The sequence below is a fragment of the Panthera onca genome, chromosome A1 (genome assembly GCF_046562875.1).
Source record: "Panthera onca isolate mPanOnc1 chromosome A1, mPanOnc1 haplotype 2, whole genome shotgun sequence".
NCBI lineage: Eukaryota > Metazoa > Chordata > Mammalia > Carnivora > Felidae > Panthera > Panthera onca.
In genome coordinates, this window is record NC_138339.1 from 43,636,778 (window position 1) to 43,658,196 (window position 21,419).

A 21,419-nucleotide genomic window follows, 5' to 3' on the forward strand; every position below is an offset into this window, starting at 1 on the left:
GTTGCATACCATTCTTTCATTTTTTTTTTTTTAAACGTTTATTTATTTTTGAGACAGAGAGAGACAAAGCATGAACGGGGGAGGGTCAGAGAGAGGGAGACACAGAATCCGAAACAGGCTCCAGGCTCTGAGCTGTCGCACAGAGCCCGACGCAGGGCTGGAAATCACGGACTGCGAGATCATGACCTGAGCCAAAGTTGGACGCTCAACTGACTGAGCCACCCAGGCGCCCCACCATTCTTTCATTTAACAAGCATTTTCTTCAAGGAAATGTAGCTATTTGAGCCTTGAAGGGCTAGTTCTTGCTCTTTGTAGCATTGTTTCCAATAGCAAAAATGGAACCAGGTTACATGTCCTCTCCTAAGGGAATAATAAACAGTAGAGCCAAGCCATAGAATATTAGGTAGCGCTTTAAAAAGTATAAAGGTAGGTCCATATAGGGGGCCACGGAACACTGTTGAGTTCAGAAAAAAGCAAGTTTAAGAAAACTATTTGCGGTGTAAAACCATCTACAGAAAAACAAATTCACAAAACAATCCTTTGTTTCCCTGTGGATACACATATGCTTATGTCAATGCAGAAAAAGATCTAGAACATACACCCAGGCAGTAACCCCTGAGGAAAGCGGGGGTGGGGGGGGAGTGGGAAGGAGGGTCAAAGGGAACTTAAGCTTCACGTGGAATATTTTTTGAGAATGAATCTTATTTACATCTTACTTAGTTCAGAAAATTATTTTTTTAATGTTTATTAATTTTTGAGAGAGAGAGAGAGAGAGGCAGAATGCGAGCCGGGGAGGGGCAGAGAGAGAGGGAGACACAGAATCTGAAACAGGCTCCAGGCTCTGAGCTGTCAGCACAGAGCGACGCGGGGCTCGAACCCACAGACTGTGAGATCACGACCTGAGCCGAAGTCGGATGCATAACCGACTAAGCCATCCAGACGCCCCTAGAAAATTATTTTTTATAAATACCAACCTTTAGAGCAAGAGTTGACCAACGTTTTCTGCAACGGGCCAGACGGTAAATATTTTCGGCTCTGTGGGCCACGCGTCTCTGTACACAGCTGGGTGGTGGTGTAAAAGCAGCCTCAGATAGTACGTACCGGAGTGAGTGTGGCCGTTTTCCAATGCTGCTTGATTCACGGACACTGAAATTTGACTTTTATATCATTTTCATGTATCGCCAAATATGGATTTTCAGCCATTTAAAAATGAGAAATGCCTACTTTGGCTGCGTGCACACTTGAAACTGGGACTCGTGAAGGGTTCCATATGTATATTGTTTTCAATGTGAAGCCATTCTTTGCTCAGGGCTGTGGAGAAGTGGGCTGCAGCCCATGGCTTTGGTCCTGCCAGCCCCTGCTTTAGGTCTGGTTCAGGCCTCACCCCCTCCTTGCCACACTCACCTGCTGTGTCCTCAAGTAGTCCTGTCCTTCAGGCCCTGTCATGACCCTTCTGTGACCTTCAGCGGCCCCTCCGGCTGCCTCCCAGCTCTCCCCGTCTGCCCTTGAGGACACTCCCCTTCTGGCTGTACAATTGTTTTTTTCCTGAGCAGGGCTCTGAATAGCTCCATTCACCTTGGCGGGGGGAACCCAGAGAAAGGAATTTTGTTTGGAGTCCTAGAGAAGCCAGGACTTTGATTTACCATTGAAATCAGTCCCCCTCACTTCTCCCCCCCACCCCGCCACCCCCATCCCTCGTCCCTGGCCACTTCCCTGCTCACACAGCCCCAGCAGTCCCTCTCCTGCAGTCTCTGTGCCACATCACCTTGGCTCTAGTTCTCTGCACAATGGTCTCCCGAGCCTGCTGCTGGCTGTCCTGGTGCCTGCTCATCTGTGTCATTTCAGGTATGGACATCAATCTCGAATCTTTTTATTCCCCGGGGGTCCTGAGAACCCCCTCCTTGTCTCTGCCTTTCCCAGGAGTACCCTGTTCACAGCATGGTGGGGACGGGGACAGTGAGCACTGGAACCCCTAAGCTCAGCTTATCCATGGACTGTCTGTGCCGTCTCGGCAGGGTCTCCTCTCTGAGCTCAGCTCCCCCATCTGCACAATGACAAGGATGGACTGCGTGATCTTGCAAACCCCTTCCACACCCCTGTGTGTTACATGACCTAAGGTACGGGAAACAATCTGCACAGCTCCCGGGTGCCCGCTACTTTTCAGCTCAGATCGTTGTCATCCCCTCCAGGTCCCGAGATGAGACTTGACATCTTCACGACTTTTCCTGGGTGACTTGTTGGCTTGGCAAACCCAGAAGCTGCAAAGCTAAGGATGTCTAGATGGCTCCCAGAGAGCCACTTCCCCCACAGCCCAGCGGTGCTCATGCTGGGAGGTGGAGCCTCTCCTGAGGAAGATGTGTTTGCAGCACCCTCCCGGAGGTCCTTTGGGGCCCTGATTCTGCCAGCACAGCCCCAGCTTGGGGGGGGGGGGGGGCACTCTAACCCAGCCCATGGTTGGATTTCAACTCCAGATCATCCAGATCAAATAGGATGCCAGACACAGAACCCAGAGATACCTCCAGCCGGCTGCTCTAACGACAGCCTATCAATGAGGGCGATCAGAGAACCAGCAGGTACCCCACACCCTCTCTTATCCTGCCCTCTGATTGGCTTGCTTCTGCTTCCTGGAAGGACTCTATCTATGGAAGTCTGGCTTTGAAAGCCTTGGCTTTACATTTGCATTTGAAAAAGTTTACTATTTGTGGTAGGCAGAAAAACAGCCTCCGGAGATGTCTCCATCCTTATCCCCAGAACCTTACAAGGCAAAGAGGCATTAAGGCTGGAAATGGAATCAAGGTTGCAAATCAATTGACCTTAACATAGGGAAGTGGTCCTGATTATCCATTCATTCAGGTGGCCCAATGTAATCCCAAGGGGCACCTGGGTGGCTCAGTTGGTTAAGCGTCCGACTTTGGCTCAGGTCTCGATCTCTCAGTTCGTGAGTTCGAGCCCCGCGTCGGGCTCTGTGCTGACAGCTCAGAGCCTGGAGCCTGCTTCACATTCTGTGTCTCCCCTCTCTCTCTGCCCCTTCCTTGCTCATGCTGTGTCTCTCTCTGTCTCAAAAATAAATAAAAATTAAAAAAAAAAAAGCCTGCTTGAAAGTACAGGAGGGACTCAGAGGAAGAGGCAGGGCCACGCTGCTGGCCTTCCATGCTGGCTCGAGGAAGATTCCATCCAATAGTGCTGGCTTTGAAGATGGATAAATGGGGCCATAAGCCAAGGAATCTGGGCAGCCTCTAGAAGCCAGAAAAGGCAAGGAAACAGATTTTCTGAGTCTGCAGGACTGCATCCTGCAGACACCTTGATTTTAGCCAGCGAGACCCACTTTAGACTTCTGACCTTCAGAATCGTAAGACGATAGATAAATTGATGGGTTTTTTTAAAAATGTTTACTTATTTTTGAGAGAGAGAGATCAGGCTAGGAGGAGAGGGACAGACAGACAGACAGACAGAGGATCCGAAGTGGGTTCTGTGCTGACAGCAGACCGCCTGATGCAGGGCTCGAACTCACAAACCATGAGATCACGATCTGAGCTGAAGTCTGAGGCTTAACCAACTGAGGCCACCCAGTCTGAGGCCACCCAGGTGCCCCTAAATTTGTGCTGTTTTAAACTACTAAGTCTGTGGTAATTTGTTACAGGGACAATAGGAAATGATACACTATTCTTGACAACAGCAATTTATTGAGCTTCTGTTATAAGCCAGGCACTGCACTCAGTGTTTCACATATATTATCTCATTTAATATGATAACAGTCCTGCAAGGCGGTGTTTTTGTTCCCATTTCCTAAATGAAGAAAATGGGGCTCAGAGAAATTATATGACTTGGCCAAGGTCACACAGCTAGCTTGTAGTAGAGCAAAGATTCAAAGCCTAGCTCTAAACCTCTGGCTCTAAAGTCCATCTTCTATGAACTCACCCAGGCTCCCCACCCCTTGTCTGGAGTGGCCTAGATAACTCCTTAGAGAATCTTTGTTTTAGATGCCAGACTGCAGTGTTCTAGGTCACCTCATTAATATACTGAGCCTAGCTGTTCTCTCTGAGGCTTAGTTTCTCAACCTGTAAAAAGGGGATGATAATGCTTGCTGGGGACACTTTTTGGGCTATAGCAAGGATTAAACCAGACAGTGACTTGGAAGAATTGTCTGTGAACTAAGTGCTCTCCCGTGTAAGAAATTCACAATAAACCTACTGCCAAACTAGCACAACTTCCCCAAACCATTGCAGTACTCTATCCCTCCAGGGCCAGGCAAGGCCCCCAGGATAGATGTCCCCACCAGGGAGACCTTTTACATCGTTGTGAAATAATAGAAAATAAATATATTGATCTCCGCCCCTAGTTCCTGGCACAGGGCTCCTAAAACCTTTGCAATTTCCTAAGTGGTAAGAACACTAGGAACATGTTTTGTTCTAATATTTGCCCTTGACCCTGGTTCCTGACACAGAGTTCCTAAATCTCTTCCTAAATCTGGGTGATAGGAGTGGCTTTTGTTCTAATGAGGTGACTGCCGGTGGACTCCTGGAGAGCTTCAGGGAGGGGGCTGGACACCAGAAAGATCTAGCCATGAATAGAAGCTTGGAACTTTCAGGGCCACCTCGCATCCCCCAGAAGGGGGAGAGAGAGGGTCTGGAAACTGAGGTGATGATGGATCGTGCCTCTGTGATGGAGCCTCCATAAAAACCCCCAAAGGGTGGGGTTTGGAGAGCCTCCGGGTTGCCGAACACGTGGAGGTTCTGGGAGACTGGTGCGCTGGGAGGGGCCATGGAAGCTCCACGCCTCCTCCCGCACCCCTTGGCCTACGAACCCCTTCCACCTGGATGTTCATCTCTACCCTTTGTCATCCCCTTGTATAAGAAACCAGTAAGCATAAGTGTTCCCCTGAGTTCTGTGAACCATTGTAGCAAATTATCAAACCCCCAAGGGGGTCGTGGGCACCCTGACTTATAGCTGGTCGGTCAGAAGCACGAGTGACAACCTGGGACTCGAGATTGGCATCTGAAGTGGGGGAAAGGGCAGTCTTGGGGACCTTAAGCTGGGGGGTCTGATGCTCTTTCCAGGCAAATAGTGTTAGACCTGACTTAAGTTGTGCAATACCCAGATGGTGTCTCGGAGAACTGCTTGATGTGGAAACCCCCTCCCCCAATCTGGTGTCAGAAGTCTTGTGAGTGTGGTAGTCGTGTGAGCGTAAATGACACACACACAAGAGATGTGTAGTTTTTTCTTAACAGTTGTGAAAAACAGAGGACTCAGGTTTAAACGTGGTGGTTTGGTTTCTTTCTTTATCTTGTCTTGCTTTTACCCTTTGGTACCTGTGTGTGTTGATGATGGTGGTTTGGGGCCATTAAAAAAAAAAAAAGACAATCGCTAAACTCCATTGGGATCTTCTCTGTTGCTGCTGTCCAAACATTATATCCACCGCTTGCCCCTGTCCCCTGCTCCCCCATGATGGATGGGGTAGCCTGAGGCTTTTGGAACTGGTGAAATAACCCATCATGTGGGAGGTTTTTTTAAGTTTATTTATTTATTTTGAGAGAAAGAGAGAGAGAGAGAGAGAGAGAGAGCACGAGTGGGTAAGTAGACTCTGAACTGTCAGCACAGAGCCTGACGCGGGGCTCAAACTCACAAACTGTGGGATCATGACCTGAGCGGAAATCAAGAGTTGGACGCTTACCGGGCTGAGCCGCCCAGGCGCCCCTGACCGTGATGGTTTAAGAAGAGGTGTGTGATGTGTGTCAGACTGGAAGCAAGAAGACCGGTTGGGTTCCTACATCAGCAGACTAGATGAGGTCTGACCAGGATTTGGACGGGGTGGTGACAGCAGTGGGCACGACGAGAGATTGTGTCTGGGAACTATCAGGACGGAGAGTAAAGAGCCTCAGAACTTGGTACGAATTGCACAGCCCTCTCTGTGTGAAGAGACGGTTGGGCGCTGGGGTAGTAGGCAGGCACAGGACATGACTGCTTCCTCTTCCACAGGGAAGAAAAGTTAGGTCAGTGGTAAGAGCTGAAGATAGTGGGTCTGAAAGGTCTTTTTAGCAGGGACAGCCATTCAGCCCTAAGATATGCTGCCGGGGGTGCCTGGGTGGCTCAGTCGGTCAAGCGTTCGTTTGATTTCAGCTCAGGTCATGGTCTCGCAGTGTGTGAGTTCGCGCCCCGCGTCGGACTCTGTACTGACAGCTCAGAGCCTGGAATCTGGTTCAGATTCTGTGTCTCCCCCTCTCTCTGCCCCTCCCCTGCTCATGCTCTGTCTCTCTCTGTCTCTCAATAATAAATAAATGTTAAGGGGGAGTGGGAGGGAGGGGAAAGTGGGTGATGGGCATTGAGGAGGGCACCTGTTGGGATGAGCACTGGGTGCTGTATGGAAACCAATTTGACAATAAATTTCATATTAAAATTTTTTTTTAAAAAAAGATATGCTGCCGGTGAAGCTACCATGGGTTCTGGAGCCAGACTGACCTGGGTCAGAGTTATAGGTCTCCCACTCCTTGGCACAGTACTGGGGGAAAGTGAGCTTCTGTGAGCCCCAAAGTCCTCATCTGTAAAATGAGAATAATACTTTGCATTCATTAAGAGGATGAAATAAAAAATATATATATAGACAGGGACAGGTACGATCCCAGAAACACTGCAGGCACCATCAGTGGTAGCTCTGGAGTGGCCTACATAACTCCCTAGGGAATCTTTGTTTTTAGATGCCAGACTGCATTTATTTATTTATTATTTAATAGTGCTAAATACCGAGCTCCTCATCACTAGACATACCTAAGTGCAGATTAAGTGACCTTTTTTGGAGCATGCTCTAGAAGGGTTTGAAATATTGGTGGCCACTTAGATAAGAAAGTGTGTGAGTTCCTCTCCATGGCCCCCCCACCCCCCGCAGTTCCATTTCGAAGGAACTCATTCTAAGGAAGCAATCTGATCAAAGATGTGTAAGATTATTATTGCAGAACTATTTTGGCTGAGAATGCAGAAAACCCCAAATGCCCAGCAATGAAGAAATGAATCATCATACATCCCTACCATGAAATACCAAGCAATGGAATATTTTAGTATACATGTTTATTGACATGGAATGATAATCACAACATATTACTAAGTGAAAATGTAGGTTATTAAAAATATGTGTTATCCTGTTCCATTTTATTTTTTGACCATTTCTTCAAAATATGTGCATTAAAAATGGAAAATTGGAAAAATATGCTTTAAATACTCATGGTGGTTATCTCTGGATGGTAAGTTTTGGGGCAAATTTAACCCTTTTTCTCAGGTTTGTCTGTATTTTATCACAGAGTGAGGATTACCTTTGTAGTAGTAATAAGCATAAAGGGTAACAGAGCTCTGAGGTTCTATCAACTGCTGGGGTGAGGAGAGGACCCCATTTGCGATGAACAGTGAAAGCTGGTGACCCCAAACCCATCCTGTCTCTCCACAGCTGAAGTCCAGGAGCATGGCAGAACTCCCAAGGCTCAGAAAAAGAGAGGCTTCAAAGCAGCCAGCCCTGGAGAGGTGAAGCCCCCAGGAGCCCCAGGTGGGAAAAAACCCGAAGCAGACCTCAGCCAGAAGACCCTGCAGATGGAGGCTGCAGCCCCAAGCCTCCCAGCCTCCTCCATTCTGACACTGGTGTTAGGGAGGGGCCGCTTCCAGAAGGTGGGGGACTCTCTTAGCCTGCGGGCTGGGGATCCCCTGGAGCTTCGCTGCCGGGGGAAGGTGGTCCACTGGAGGGTGCCTGTATACCTGGAAGAGGAGGGCAAGGAACGCCTGAGGTATGCAATGGAGTAGCTCCTCTGACTACAGGCATCTGAAAGAAACAGTGAGATGGGCTCACGAGACCCACCAGTTGCGGAGCGGTTTAACAGAATGAGAGCCATGGCTTCCCACAATCCAGGATGTCAATTCTGGGGGCAGCAAATGGTGCCTGCAGGGAGAAAGGTGGCAGTAGTACGGGGGACAGGCTGTCTGACCTATCTGTGCCGGAATGTTGGGCTGAGACGCCCTTATGTCAGGGATGCCGTCATAGGGGAGGCAGAAATGAAGGCAGAGTTGACCCCACCAGCATCGCTCACCCCAGGTTCCAGAAGCAAATCAGGCAGAGGCTGGGACATAAAAGGGTTCAGGAGATTTGTCCACCTTTTCTCAATTCAGCCTCTTAGGGTGAGATTTCCTGGAACCCTGCCTCCTTTAGGGGGTAGAGTCGCTTAGAGGGCATTTACTGGCCTGAAGAGCGAGACACAGGGAAGGAGCCAAGGACAACAAAGGAGTTTGAGGGATGCCGTTTGCGATGCCATTTGCGATGCAAGGACAAGGTCTGTGAGGGGTAGATGGACCAATCAGAAGATGTGCATGAGGCCAGAGAGACAGGCGAGCAATCGGCAAACCCTTACAGCCTAAGTGGGGAAGGGAGAAGACTGAGTGGGCCATGTGATGAAAGCTGGGGAGGGGGACTCTCAGACGACTCCACGCTGCTCGCTAGGTGTCCCAGGCCATCCCCGTCTCCTGCCTGCCTCACCCTGGCCCAGCCCCACACCTGTCTTTCAGAATCAAGCACTTCAGCCGTCACAGCCAGCTGCAGCTGGTCAACTCCACGGGTGCGGACACGGGGGAATACAGCTGCTGGGCTCAGCACTGCCAGGATGGCGAGGGCGCAGAAGACGAGGCCCGCCAGGGAAAGACCTTCATCTTCTTCACAGGTGCCCCGGAGTCAGGTCTCCAAGAACATCAGTCAAAATGACAAAGCTGGAACTAGCAGGCTGGTCTTCAGCTGTCAGTCTTAGAAGCCCTTACCAGAGAGGAAAAAGCACCCCAGGGCAGGAATGGGCAGGGAAAGAGGGATTTTAAGTCCCCGAGACAGACCTCATGTTCATGGGCGGTGGTAGAGCATCAGGAAACAACGAATCTGTGCCAAGCTCATTCGTCTCTCTCCCTCCTTCCTTCCCAGACCCAGAGGAGCTCTTTGTCCCCACCGAGGATTATTATAAGGTGGTGCAGTTGCACAGCCATCAACCAGTCCTGCTTCCCTGCCAGGTGACCAACCCTCTGGCCCACGTGACACTGCATCGGGAGTTCCCCCCGGAGGAAGTCCCAGTGGATGGGATAGACATCTCCTTTGACGTGAAGAAGGGCTTCACCATCCACCGGCCCCGAGCTTCCTTGGCTGGAGCCCTCTTCTGCTTGGCCAGCCTGGGCGGCTTGAGACAAATTTCTACCAAGTACATGCTGATCTACATCAAGTGTGTGTGGGCCTAGGGCTGGGGTGGGTGGGGCGAGGGAGGATATGGGGAGAGATACCTCTTAGGGACTTCAGATTTGAGTTCTGTGGATCACGGAACGCTGACCAACCAACCAGCTTTCAACAACACCCCATGTAGTCAACCATCTTGTCCAGACAGGCAGCCAGTCAGCCAGCCATTGGTCGACACTGCATCAGTGCAGGCTTTCTGTCCATCCACTCATTCTCAATCATGTCACACTATCCCATCCATCCATCTGCCCTCAAGCCAACCATTCCATTCATCCATCCTCCATTAGATCACCGGTTCCATCATCTACCCATCCCCTGTCAATTCAAGCACCCCAACCATTCCCCTCTGGGACCTTACTCATTCCACCCATTCATTTCATTCAATGGTTCCAACAATCAGTTCAACATGTTTGTTCCCATTTCTCTCCCATCTTCTCCATGGCAGACCCATCATCCTCCCCCAAACCCACCATCCAAGCTTCAGCAACATCAGTCCAACTGGGAGAGAACTTCAGTGTGACCTGCACGGCTCTGGGTGAGCCAGACATTGCTGTGGACTTTATCTGGGAATATCCAGGGCAGAAGGTAAGCCGAGGGTAAGAGGAGGCTGTGTGTGTGTGTGTGTGTGTGTGTGTGCATGTGTGTGCGCACACTGACGGGGTGTGGGGCAGGAGCATGGGGGTGAGGAATTAGGAGGAGGGTCAGGAGCGATCATGACAGAGTGGAACCACTGCTTGACTGAGATTCAGAGGAACCTGACACTGCTTCTCTGCGTGACCTTGGGCAAGTCACTTCCCTTTCCTGGGCCACAGTTTCCTCATTTGTTAAATAGAGCTACTTCTCAGGCTACTGTATAAAATTCGTTCCTTTGTTAATTTATCCAATTACGGAGCACCCACCACAGGCCAGACACTGTGCTAAGTGCTGAGACCACAAGGATGAGGCGAAAAGAGATATGGCTTCTGCTGTCTGCAAGCTTACAGTGGCAAATGAACACGGTCATCAAGAGAATACTAAGTGCTACCCTGAGGATATGACAGGACGGATGTGATAGCACCTTAAGATAGAGTCAAGGAGTCTTCTCTGAGGTGACATTTGAGTTGAGACCAGACTGGCCCAAATCTCATGAGAACAGAGCCGAGGCAAGTGCTCAGTCCCTGTGGCCAGTGTGTGTATAATAAGAGATGAACAAAATACATTAGCAACTGTCTCCTGGGCATCTGCCGTGGGCCAGACCTTCCTAAGGGGTTGTTGGAGAGGTGATAGTGATGTTCCTTCCTCTCAGAGAACTTAGCCCCACAGCCCGCAAACATCTGGAGAGCACCTGGGTCAAAGAGCAGATCCACCAGCACTGAAAACTTCAGGAATTCTTAAAAAGCCTTCCTGGAAGAGTGGGATTTGACATGAGCCTCGGAGGGTGGGCTGGACCCAGCAAAGACAAGGTGAAGGTGAGCTCCCCAGAGGCCTTAGGAGGGAACGAATGGGGGATAATCCTCCCATTTGTCAAAAATGGAAACTGAGACCCAGCAAGCGGTAAAGAACACACTCATGGTTGGGAGACATGGCTTCGCTGTGCTAGCATTTCCCCAAACATGTTCCTTGGAATGGTAGCATACCAGAAAGTCCAGCCCCAACCTCCCAAAAAAGTGCTTTTAGGAAAACACTGCCTCTAATAACCATCGCCTGCCTCGGAGATTCAAAACTCACATGCACATGTGACAGACTCAGTGGCCGGAGTCTCCCCAGTTTAATTTTACTTGACTCAGTGTTTCTCAAACAATTTTCATAATAGAACCCCACCTCCCCTTCTCTGGGGAGGCAGCACCCATTAACAACCCCACAAAACCAGAGTGCCGCAAAACCCACACCGCGGGGTGCTGCTCCCAGCCAAGTCACTTCCTGTATCTCCTTGAGTAGGAGAGGAGACCCCAGCTTCTCCCCAGGGACTTGAGAAGCCCACATTTCCCACAAAGAACCTGGCCTTTCAGGTGTTCTGATATATGTGTGTGACCTTGGGCGAGTCACTGTCCCTTTCCCTGAGGGGACACAGTACCTCTTACTTGCCTGCTGGTGCCTAAGTCAGAGACGACACCTGGGGTAGCTGATGGACAGTTATGTTTTGTCCCTGCAGCTGGGCCGACCCCCCTACGTCAGCGAGTGGGCCAGTGTCGTTCGCCAAGAGGGCCAGGTACAGCAGGAGGCAGGGAGTACCCTGCATGTGGAAGAGGCCCGGGCTGGGGACTCTGGCATCTACACCTGCAGGGCTACCAACCTTCAGGGCACGGGGACTGCCACCACCCACGTCCGTGTAACCAGAAGCTCTCATGTGTCCCCTGCCCCTTCCTAGCTCTGTCCCTGGCTGCAGGCATCCTGGTGTGGAGCAGCGGGCAGAAACAGGGGTAGGTAACTGTGTGAACCCTGGTGTTGTTATGCCAAGCCGTTGTCCCCTGCAGAGCAGAAAGAGCCTTTGCACTGACCCCTGAGACTCTGCCCACCCATGACCTCTTCTAATGGCCAGCCATCACTCCAACATCGGGCCCCACTCCAAGGCTGGGCAAAGCTAGGGCCAGTGGGGTACCAGAAGTCCAGGAGGGAGTACAGAGTCACTGATGAGTCACCCAAGCCCAGACCATACTCCTCAATGATTCCTGCCACTGGCAAAGGTCCTCAGAGAGGAGCTACCTCCTCCCTGTTCCAGGAAAACACTGGGGCCAGATAAACACAATACCATTGTTTCCACGGCTTGTCTGCCCCAGTGTGAGGCCATGACCGCGGTTTATCTCCTTGCATCCACCATAGGTTACTTGAGGGAAACCCTGCTCCCCATGACTTGCCCCTTCTCCAGCCCGGCCCCTCTCAATTAAAACCATGCTCTCTAAACTGCATTCTGCAGCCTGAAGTGCTTAGGCTGGGGTAGAAAATTGGTCACAGGAGTTTAGAAAATGCTGGACACTGCTTCCTTCTTGGAAATTTGTAGTGCACATTACCATATTAAAGGTTCTGAGAAGTCCTGCACTTTGCAGATCTGTTTAACTGGACTGAATCTAGAGTTTCTCAAATTACTTGGCCATCGATTCTTTTCTTGGTCATGCCTATTAATGTGCAATGAATGAGTGTATCCCAGACAAGCTTTGGGAAAAGTTGCATGAAGAACTATGTGTGCACTTCTCTCCAGAGCTGTTCCCAAGGCTCCCAGATAGATAACTTGTTTTCCTATGGCTGGAGAAACAGCTCAGCACTCCTCTAGCCCTACTAGGGGAGAAATGGAGAAACAGTCGCATCTGAACTCCCAGAACTACACATGGCTAAAGACCAGACCATATCTAGGGGAATAAAGAAGGCAGTCTGGGATCTGGGATGACGGAGGAAACCTCCGTTCTACTGGATTGTCTTTTCTTACTTGCTGGCCTGGGGCCTGGGGCTATTGCTGAGGGATCTCAGGCAAGGCCCTCTGGCTCCTGTGATCTGTTTGCTCTGCTGCTGAAGAGGGATAAAAACCGGCTTCAAGGATCTTAGGCAGATGAGAGGAGGGAAGTGTAGCTGAGAGCACTGAGTTAAAATGCTTTGTGCAGGGGAGGGGTTATCATGATGGCATCCAGATGACCTGAAGCTTCCTGAGAAGAACAGTAAACCCACAGACGGTCTGGGCTGGACAGGCATGCTGAGGTTGGTTACTCTAGCTGCCCTTCTGCATGGATGGGGAAGCTGAGGGCCACATTCTGGGGTCCTGGCGCCTGGCATTAGGGGTGGTAGAAGGAGTCAAGATAGGGAGGAGTAAGAGAGGGACCGGAAGTGAGTGGGGCAGGTAGAGGTCAGAGGAGAAAGACTAAGTCGCACATCTGATCCTTCCGGAGCCTGGGGAGAAAAACAAGCACAACACACGAAGAGCTGGATGACAGAGGAGGTCCTAGTCCTTGTTTTGGGGGCCCCACTCTCCACTTTGGTTTCCTTGTCAGTATAGGGATGAGGTCCCAGCTCTGTGTGTACCCGGGTGTCACTGAGACTGAGGGACCAGGAGGGCTGAGGAGTTGCTCTGGCTTAACCCCTGGGCTGAGCAAGACTCCGGGACCGGGAGCAGTCGCCTGCCCCACACCATACCCAGCCCCAGCCCCAAGGGCCTGCAGTGACCCCCTTACCAGCAGCCTGCCTTTCCCTGTTGATTCCCAGGGTGTGGGCCACTTCCTTTCCGGTCCCCCAGCCCCTGGTCTGAGCCTCGCACCATCCTAGAATGGGGCACTGTAGTGACTCAAGTATCATTCGCTGGGTTCCCCTGGCTGTTTTAGAGGAGAGGTAACCTGAGGCTGAGGGAGGGCCCGACCAGAGGTGGGAACATCTCGGGGAGGGGGGGAGCTGACAAGTCAGGACCAGTGGGTTGTCACTTCTTCGTCAGATGGCCTCAGTGGCACTGGCTGCCCCTGGGAAAAGCTCTGGACTTCCCTGATTTGGACGGAGAGAACTGGGAGGGATGGAAGGACTCCTCTTTGCTTGTTTCCTGGGCCAACTCAGGGGAAGGTGCTTCTAGGGCCTCAAAGCCCGGTGGGTGATCCTGCACGGCCCAAGCCCTCAGGGCTCCCTGGGCTCGTACCCTGGCTGCCCATCTCGCTCCTGCCCTCCGCCCCTCCTGGGCATGGAACGAGAGGCCCCCGCTGTCTTCTCTGGTAAATCCTCAAGAGGGCGCTGTGACCACAGGCGTCCTGGCCCTGCATCCTAGCTGGCGAGGAAGGAGACCTCGGTGGGGGTGACGGAGGCCAGAGGGAAGGCGGGGGAGGCGTCGGCCCCGAGGACCCGGTACAGCAGCTCCTCCTTCTCCTGCTGGAGCTGTCGCCGCAACTGGCACTCCTTCTCCAGGGCCTCGCGGGCGAGAAGCAGGTCCTCCGAGAGCTGCCTGTGGATGGAGATGGGCCGACGTCGCCAGGGGGAAGCAGCCCGACAGCGGCCGCACAGACCAACCCATTCCTCTGGGAGGCCTTCCTCGGATGGGCCGCCAGCCCGCTCCAGGGCCCCCACCGCCCTGTCGTCCTGTCGTCTGCCTGTGTGCAGGAGGCCATTCATTTGATTGGCTGACAGTGGAGCCCGGCCCTCCCAGGCAGACAGCTCCGGGTTCAGATCCGCCCCACTAGTTTAGCTGTGTAACCTTGGACAAGTTATTTACTCTTGACAAATTTCAGCGTCCTCATGGGTACAATGGGACTGATCATAGGAGGACCCAGCTCTTTGAGTAATTATGACGATTAGGTGAGACCATATGTAAAGTATTCAACGAATTATGTCTGACCCATGAGGCAGGCTCTCATTTACTAAGCCTTTCGAACGAGTTCATTCATTCATTCATGTACATTCATTCATTCATTAGGTCACCTCAGCTAGAAATTTCCTGTCCCCTCTTCCTGTATTGGGCTTTGCTGTGGAGCCTGCTCAGCCAGGATGGGGACAGATACCAGTCAGGGCACTGAGACAGGTTTCTAGGCAGAGCTGGGTCCCTTGGGATTCTTGACTCCCATTTTCTTGACATTCCCCAGAAAGGCCTGGGCCTACCTGCCAATCCATTCCCCAGGCTTCTCAGAGACCCTCCTAAGTAGAGATTTTGGCCAAAAGGGTGGGGGTGGGAGGAGAGGAGGCAGGGAGGCAGCTACCTTGACATAACCATCTGGTTGCGGCCCCGGACATGGAGCTCCTCATTCTCCTGCTGCAGAGTGGTGATTTTTTCCTCCAACATCAGATTTTTTTCTTTCTGCAACACATCAGAAGGAGCTCAGAAAGCCACCCGACTCACATGGCACAGTGTGTTTCGTCACCTCCCTCTTATCTGTGGTCGCTGAAAACACCGACTCATTCTGGACTAGATGTTACATTTCGTGAGGCAATGAGATTACTTAAAAAAATGTATGTAACTAAGGAGGGGACACAGGGTTGCCAACTTTCGATTTTGCCACATGAGATGTAGGAGAAGAACACAGCCACTCCCACGTAACATTTCCATCAGTTCATAAGAGAATGGATATTTTTGGTTCTCCCAAAGTCAGAAGGATATAATCTATATAAATAAAATTACGTGTGTCTGTTATACTATTCCACAAGCGTGGTTGAACAGAATTCCCAGGGACTCTCTGAGACGGGCCTGATTAGAATGTAGGCTGTGTGGTACACGCGGGTGGGGAGACTCCTTCCAGAGCAACATCATCTCTGTTTGGACTCAGCCCCGGGTTCCCAAGGCCTCCCTTCTCCTGGAGACAAAGCCATCTGTGTGCCCAACGCCCACCACTCCCCAGGCCTGTCCTCGCTCACTCTGGCCTCCTACGTTGATCCGATTTTTCAGCCTCGGCTTCTTCCCCAGCCCCTGCCTGACAGAGGACATCTGCCAGCCCCTCCTGATTAGCCAGGTTACCTGCCCTGGTGTCACCCAAGCTAGGGAAACATGAATAGTCAAGAAAAGCACAGAGGCCCTATGAGAAGGAGCCACTGCTTGACCCGGACTGGCCACAGACAGGCCACAGCCATCCCAGCATGGAAGGCAGGTCAAAGCTGGGGTGGACCAGGCTGGGGCCTCCTCAAACTGCCTTCCCTCCACACACTTTACAGAGGAAATGCCCGGAAAACAGAAGCCCAAGGTGTATCTTCCCAGCACCCCCCGCCCCCCTTCCAGTCACACACCACTGTTTCCATGAGGATCAGCCGCTTGTCCAGCTCACGGATACGCTCGTTCTTCATCTCGATGACAAAGTGTAAGCTCTCCAGTTCCTGCTCCCAGAACTGGTTGGGGCTTCCGTAATCCTAGATGGGGACACGAAGTGATCTCACCAGACCAGCAGGGAGAGAGGGGCAGGGGCTACCTGCCTCTTCCCCATTGTGCCTCCAAATCACTGTTTGCCTCTCACATGCCGCCTCCTTCTCTTGGCTCACGGTAAGTGCTTACTACGCGTGATCTCATTCTAGCCTAATGACGCCCTTCGAGGCAGGCCCCACTACCACCCCAGCTGAGGAACCGCAGCGCCGATCGGGTAAGTCACTCACACTAAGTGGTAGGTCAGCTCTTTGCACCTCGTTCCTCCTGAATCCAGAACCTGAGCATTTTACCATCCCCCCTGTGCTCTAAGTCTTTCTTTCCCCGCAGTGACATGAGGACCCTGTTTCTTCCAAGCTCAGGTCTGAGCCCTGGCCTTGAGGAAGGCCTGGCCTTTCCTGCTGCCCAGACCCTGACCTCCCTGGAGATTCAAGAAGGAAAAGTATTCTCTGCCACCCACCTGGATGTGCTTCTTATAGTCTCGGCTCAGAATGGACTCTTCTACCCTCTTCATCTTGGCCTGGAAGACCTCCAGCTGTGAGGACAGTCCATCAATGGTCTCCTGGAGAAGGGAGCGGGAGGGAGATGGTCAAAGCCTGGTTCATAAAGGCTGAAGGTGGACTTCTGTGCTTCCCGGAAAGGGGTCAGTTTAGGATTCTTCCATCTATCTTCACTCTGTCCTACCCAACAATGCAGGCTTGGTTTGCTTCAACCATTGCCTGAAACACGCCAGCCCTATCTCTCATCATAGAGCCTTAATGGCTCCCCATGCCCTTGGGGACAATGTCCCGGTGTTTGAGGCTGGTGCTAGCTTGGCATTCAAAGCCCAACCATACCAGGCTCTGCACTTTCCCAGTCTTCCCTCTTGCTGCTCCTGCGGCCAGGCATCACACCAGTCCTTCTGCCGCTGGGTACATTCCTGCCTCCTACTCTCCCTTGTCAGGAGTTTCCTGCTCCCCAACCTTGCCCATTACCTTCAGGATAGAGCAGGGCTTCGATATGGCCCCCAGGCCCCACAGTTTGGCCCTCGCCTCCTGTCCAACCTCAGCTCCCTCCCACTCATACCCTTCACCCCAGGCATCTTGGACTTCTTTCACTTCTACACGTACTCCATATTTCCCTCTCCTCTCCATGTCTTTAAGCACAGTTTTGTTTTGTTTTGTTTTGTTTTCTGCCTAGGGCATCCTTCTTACCCTTCTTCATTTGAAGAATTCCAACCCATCCTTCAGGTTCCAGCTAAGATTTCATCCCTCTGGGAAGTGCCTGACCTGACAAATTGGCTCAGACACCTTCCTTCGCGCTTCTGCCTGCCAGCCCAGTCACACTGTGGTGCCCGGTCCGTGAGGTCTCTAAGATCCTCCAACAGTCCTTAGAAAAACAGGCCAACCCTAATCTCAGAGCGAGTCCTCTTGAGCTGAGAGCCCAGTCGCGACGTGGAGGGGCTGGATACACGGAAGACACTCGTCCCTGTCCCTCACACCTTAAGCGGAGGCCGTGCTGTTTTCCCGCAGGCCCTTCCCTCCCCTGGCAGAGTCTGCCATGGCCCAGCTCTTCTCACCTGCAAGTTTGCCTCGGCCTCCTGGAAGGAGTGGGTGAGGGCTTCCTTCTCCTGCTCGTGTGAGGCCCGGAGGACTGCAGGGAAAGGAGACCTCTGTGAGCTCAGATACCCTATAGCTTTCTGGCAGGCGCCATGAGGGCGGGAGAACCCGCGTGATTAGCAGGGCCCCCCAGGGGCCGGGGGTCTGGGGACGGTCTTATTCAATCTTTGTTTGCTGGGCTTGCAGCTGTGCCAGAAATATAGGAGATATTTAACAAAAGCTCATAGAAATGGAAACAAATTATATCCTTGGAGGAATTGTGAACCCTACCAGATTGTGGGGCCACCCACGCCTCACTGAGGCCAAGACCCCAAAGATCCTGCAGCAACCTTGTTCATTTTGTTCACCACGCCATGGACCGTGCACAGAGCCAATGTTTTACAAGCTGGGTTACCCAAACTTTGAAACCGTTAAATCATCACTCATCAAACCACTGGCACAAAACTGCAGTCAGTACCTTTCGTCCGGGGCCGGGAAATCTACCTTGTCCTGATTCTGCTTCTTCACAACTGAGAAACCTTGTGAAGATCACCTCGAATACCTAAAAGTCCCATTGCCTCAACTGTGAAGTGAGTTGTCACTAAGGGATGGCCGAAGGATGGCATGAGAAAAGGACACTCAAGGGCTTTCCCTTGATTGACTCCCCCAAATCAATATAGTTTTATTTATTTATTTATTTATTTATTTATTTATTTATTTATTTAGTGGCATGTGTGTGTGAGCAGTCATGTGAGGAGCAGAGAAAGAGAGGAGAGAGAACCCCAAGCAGGCCCGGTGTGGTCAGCAGGAGGTCCAGTGCAGAGCGTGACCTCATGGTTCACGAGATTGTGACCTGAGCTGGTCTCAAGAGTTGGACTTGGTCAGGCTAAGCCACCCAGGTGCCCCAGTATAGTTGTATTTATTATCCCTCCTCCTTTGTAGAGCTCCTTATGGAAAATTCTACCCTTGTCTCTGCTGAAAGAAGACAACTGAGAAGTGACCAACCAGTGGGTGGGATGGGAAATAGGACAGAGAGGACAGGGAAAAAAGAGCTTCATACGACCAAAGGCCCAGGTATACATGGGCCTGTGTCACAGTGGGCAGTGACACACACACAAAAACAGTGTTCAGTGACATAAACGTGTCAGAGCTGTCAAAATGGAAAAGATCAGCTGTTTGAAACCTACAGGCTAACTTTTTCCAAATCACAGGCCTAATTTGTTAATTTGCCTATTAAGACGGGTTCTGGGGGCGCCTGGGTGGCTCAGTCGGTTAAGCGTCCGACTTTGGCTCAGGTCACGATCTCACGGTCCGTGAGTTTGAGCCCCGTGTTGGGCTCTGTGCTGATGGCTCAGAGCCTGGAGCCTGTTTCAGATTCTGTGTCTCCCTCTCTCTCTGACCCTCCCCCGTTCATGCTCTGTCGCTCTCTGTCTCAAAAATAAATAAAAAATTAAAAAAAAAAAACAAAAAACCTTAAAAAAAAAAGACGGGTTCTGATTCCAGGTAAGATGGAAAATGTAAACTCCATATAGTTTGTCCCACTGAATGTAGCTATGAAACCTAGACAGACTGAATAGAGTAGTTATTTGCAGACTGCGAAAGGTAAATGGTAGCAGGCAGAGGGGGCAAGAAGACCAGAATTCAAAGTACCACGGAACCAATAGTCTGAAACAAGACTCAGAATCGTATGTATTCACATTATTTCAGAATATAATACAAAATTACTCAGCATACGAATCCAAACAGCAAAAGCAGGAAAATCTTAACTTGGCTGAGGAAAGATATTCAGCAGATGTCAACACTGTGATGCTACAGATGTTGGAATTATTAACAGAGACTTTAAGGCACCCGATACAAAAATGCTTCATGATCTGGGCGCCTGGGTGGCTCAGTCGGTTGGTCGTCCGTCTTCAGCTCAGGTATGATCTCATGGTCCGTGAGTTCAAGCTCCGTGTCAGGCTCTGTGCTGACAGCTCAGAGCCCGGAGCCTGCTTTGGATTCTGTGTCTCCCTCTCTCTCTGCCCCTCCCCCTCTCACACTCTGTCTCTCTCTCACTCTCAAAAATAAATAAACATTAAAAAAATTTTTTTTAATATAAAAAAATTCTTCATGAAGTAAGGGTGAATACTCTTGAAAAGCATGGAAATATAGAAAGCCTGAGCAAACACATAGAAGCTATTAAAAAGAACCAAAAGGAAATTTTAGAACTAAAAAATGTGATAAATGAAATTTAAAAATTTCCTGGGTGGGCTCAGTAGCAGAACAGAGATGACATAGGTAAAAGCCAGTGAACTTGAATATAGATCAATAGAGATTATCTAGTCTGAACAACAGAGAGATAAAACGATTGGAAAACAATGAACAAAGCCTCAGGGACCCATAACACAATCCGGAAATGTCTAACATTCGTGCATCAGAGTCTCAGAAAGAGAAGAGAGAGAGCATAGTACACAAACCGTGTTTGAAGAAAGGATGGTTTGAGTGCTTCCCACATGTGGCAAAATGTAAACCTACAGATCAAAGACACTCCCTGAGCCCCAAAGAAAGCAAACTGAAAGTAATCCACACCCAGGCACATCATTTTTGAAAACTAATAACCAAGAAAAAAATCTGGAACAGAAGCAGAGAAAAACAGTGCATTACTTAGAGAAAACAACAGGGAGAATGACTGTGATTTCTTATCAGAAACCTTGGAGAGGAGAAAAAGTAAGAACGTAAATAAGAAATAAAAATGGCTGAAATAAAAGAACGGTGAATCAAGAATCTGATAGCCAGTGAAAATATCCTCAGGAAAGAAGGTGAAATAAAGACATTCTCAGATGAAAAAATACTAAAATAATTCCTCACCTGCAGACCTTCTAAAAGAATTGCTTAAGGAAATGCTTCAGACAGAAAGCAAATGATACCAGAGGAAAACTGGAAACTTCAGGACTATAGGAAGAGCAACCAGACTGGTAAACACCTGGGTAATATTCTTCTTCCTCTTCTTCCTTGTGCTCTTTAAACTACTATTGGTGGTAAATCAATGTAAACAGTGTAACATTATCTGATGGGGCATTCAGTGTATGCAGATGTAATACCTAAGACAAACACAACAAAAAGGAGAGAGGATTGGGACTTACGCAATAGTAAACTTTCTGCATTCCACTCGACATGGCAAAATATTAATTCTGGGGGCACCTGGGTGGCTCAGTCGATTAAGCGTTTGACTTCTGCTCAAGTCATGGTCTCATGGTTCGTGGGTTCAAGCCCTGCGTCCAGCTCTGTGCTGACAGCTCAGAGCCTAGAGCCTGCTTTGGATTCTGTCTCCCTCTCTCTGCCCTTCCCCTGCCTGTGCTCTGTCTCTCTGTCTCTCAAAAATAAATACAAATTAAAAAAATTTTAAAATATTAATTCTCAGTTGTCTCTTAAGTATTTTGTAATTCTTAGAGCAAAGAATTAAAAAAAGAGAACTATACAGGAGATATAATTAAAAGACCATAGACAAGTTAAAGTGGAATACTAAAAACATTCAAATACTCCAAAATAAAGCAGGGAAAGGAAAGTAGAGGATAAAAACAGAACAACCAGAAAGCAAATACAAAAATGACAACCTAAATCCAACCATATCAATAACAACACTAAATAATCTAAATATCCTAAATAAAAGATAGGGATTGTCAGAATGGATCTTAAAAAAAAATACCCCCTTGGGGCGCCTGGGTGGCTCAGTCGGTTAAGCGGCCCACTTCAGCTCAGGTCATGATCTCGCAGTCCGTGAGTTTGAGCCCCAGGTCCAGCTCTGTGCTGACAGCTCAGAGCCTGGAGCCCGTTTCAGATTCTG

At 50.2% G+C, this 21,419-nt stretch overlaps 2 protein-coding genes across 2 annotated transcripts in view; one reads left to right on the top strand and one right to left on the bottom strand.

Moving 5' to 3' along the window:
- Nucleotides 1-1,634: 1,634 nt before the first annotated feature.
- Nucleotides 1,635-11,585, top strand: LOC132680864 (platelet-derived growth factor receptor-like protein). Its single transcript, XM_060634747.3, has 6 exons — nucleotides 1,635-1,845; nucleotides 7,433-7,763; nucleotides 8,536-8,687; nucleotides 8,936-9,229; nucleotides 9,684-9,823; nucleotides 11,370-11,585. The coding sequence occupies exons 1-6, from the start codon at nucleotides 1,788-1,790 to the stop codon at nucleotides 11,583-11,585; spliced, it is 1,191 nt and encodes a 396-aa protein (XP_060490730.1). The 5' UTR covers nucleotides 1,635-1,787.
- The window catches only part of CCDC69 (coiled-coil domain containing 69), a 34,072-nt gene continuing 23,615 nt past the window's right edge, over nucleotides 10,963-21,419 (bottom strand). The window contains exons 5-9 of the mRNA XM_060634745.3: nucleotides 17,578-17,651; nucleotides 16,480-16,581; nucleotides 15,890-16,009; nucleotides 14,872-14,969; nucleotides 10,963-14,123 (exon numbers count right to left, since the gene is read on the bottom strand). Coding sequence (XP_060490728.2) covers nucleotides 13,946-14,123; nucleotides 14,872-14,969; nucleotides 15,890-16,009; nucleotides 16,480-16,581; nucleotides 17,578-17,651 — 572 coding nt within the window. The 3' untranslated portion in view covers nucleotides 10,963-13,945. The remainder of the gene's footprint in view (nucleotides 14,124-14,871; nucleotides 14,970-15,889; nucleotides 16,010-16,479; nucleotides 16,582-17,577; nucleotides 17,652-21,419) is intronic.

Bases quoted from the DNA above. Each gene is read 5' to 3' on its own strand.
- LOC132680864 (XM_060634747.3), top strand. From the start codon at position 1,788: ATGGTCTCCCGAGCCTGCTGCTGGCTGTCCTGGTGCCTGCTCATCTGT. The intron at 7,764-8,535 runs GTATGCAATGGA...CCTGTCTTTCAG, and splicing joins GAGGGCAAGGAACGCCTGAG to AATCAAGCACTTCAGCCGTC. The intron at 9,230-9,683 runs GTGTGTGGGCCT...TCTCCATGGCAG, and splicing joins CATGCTGATCTACATCAAGT to ACCCATCATCCTCCCCCAAA.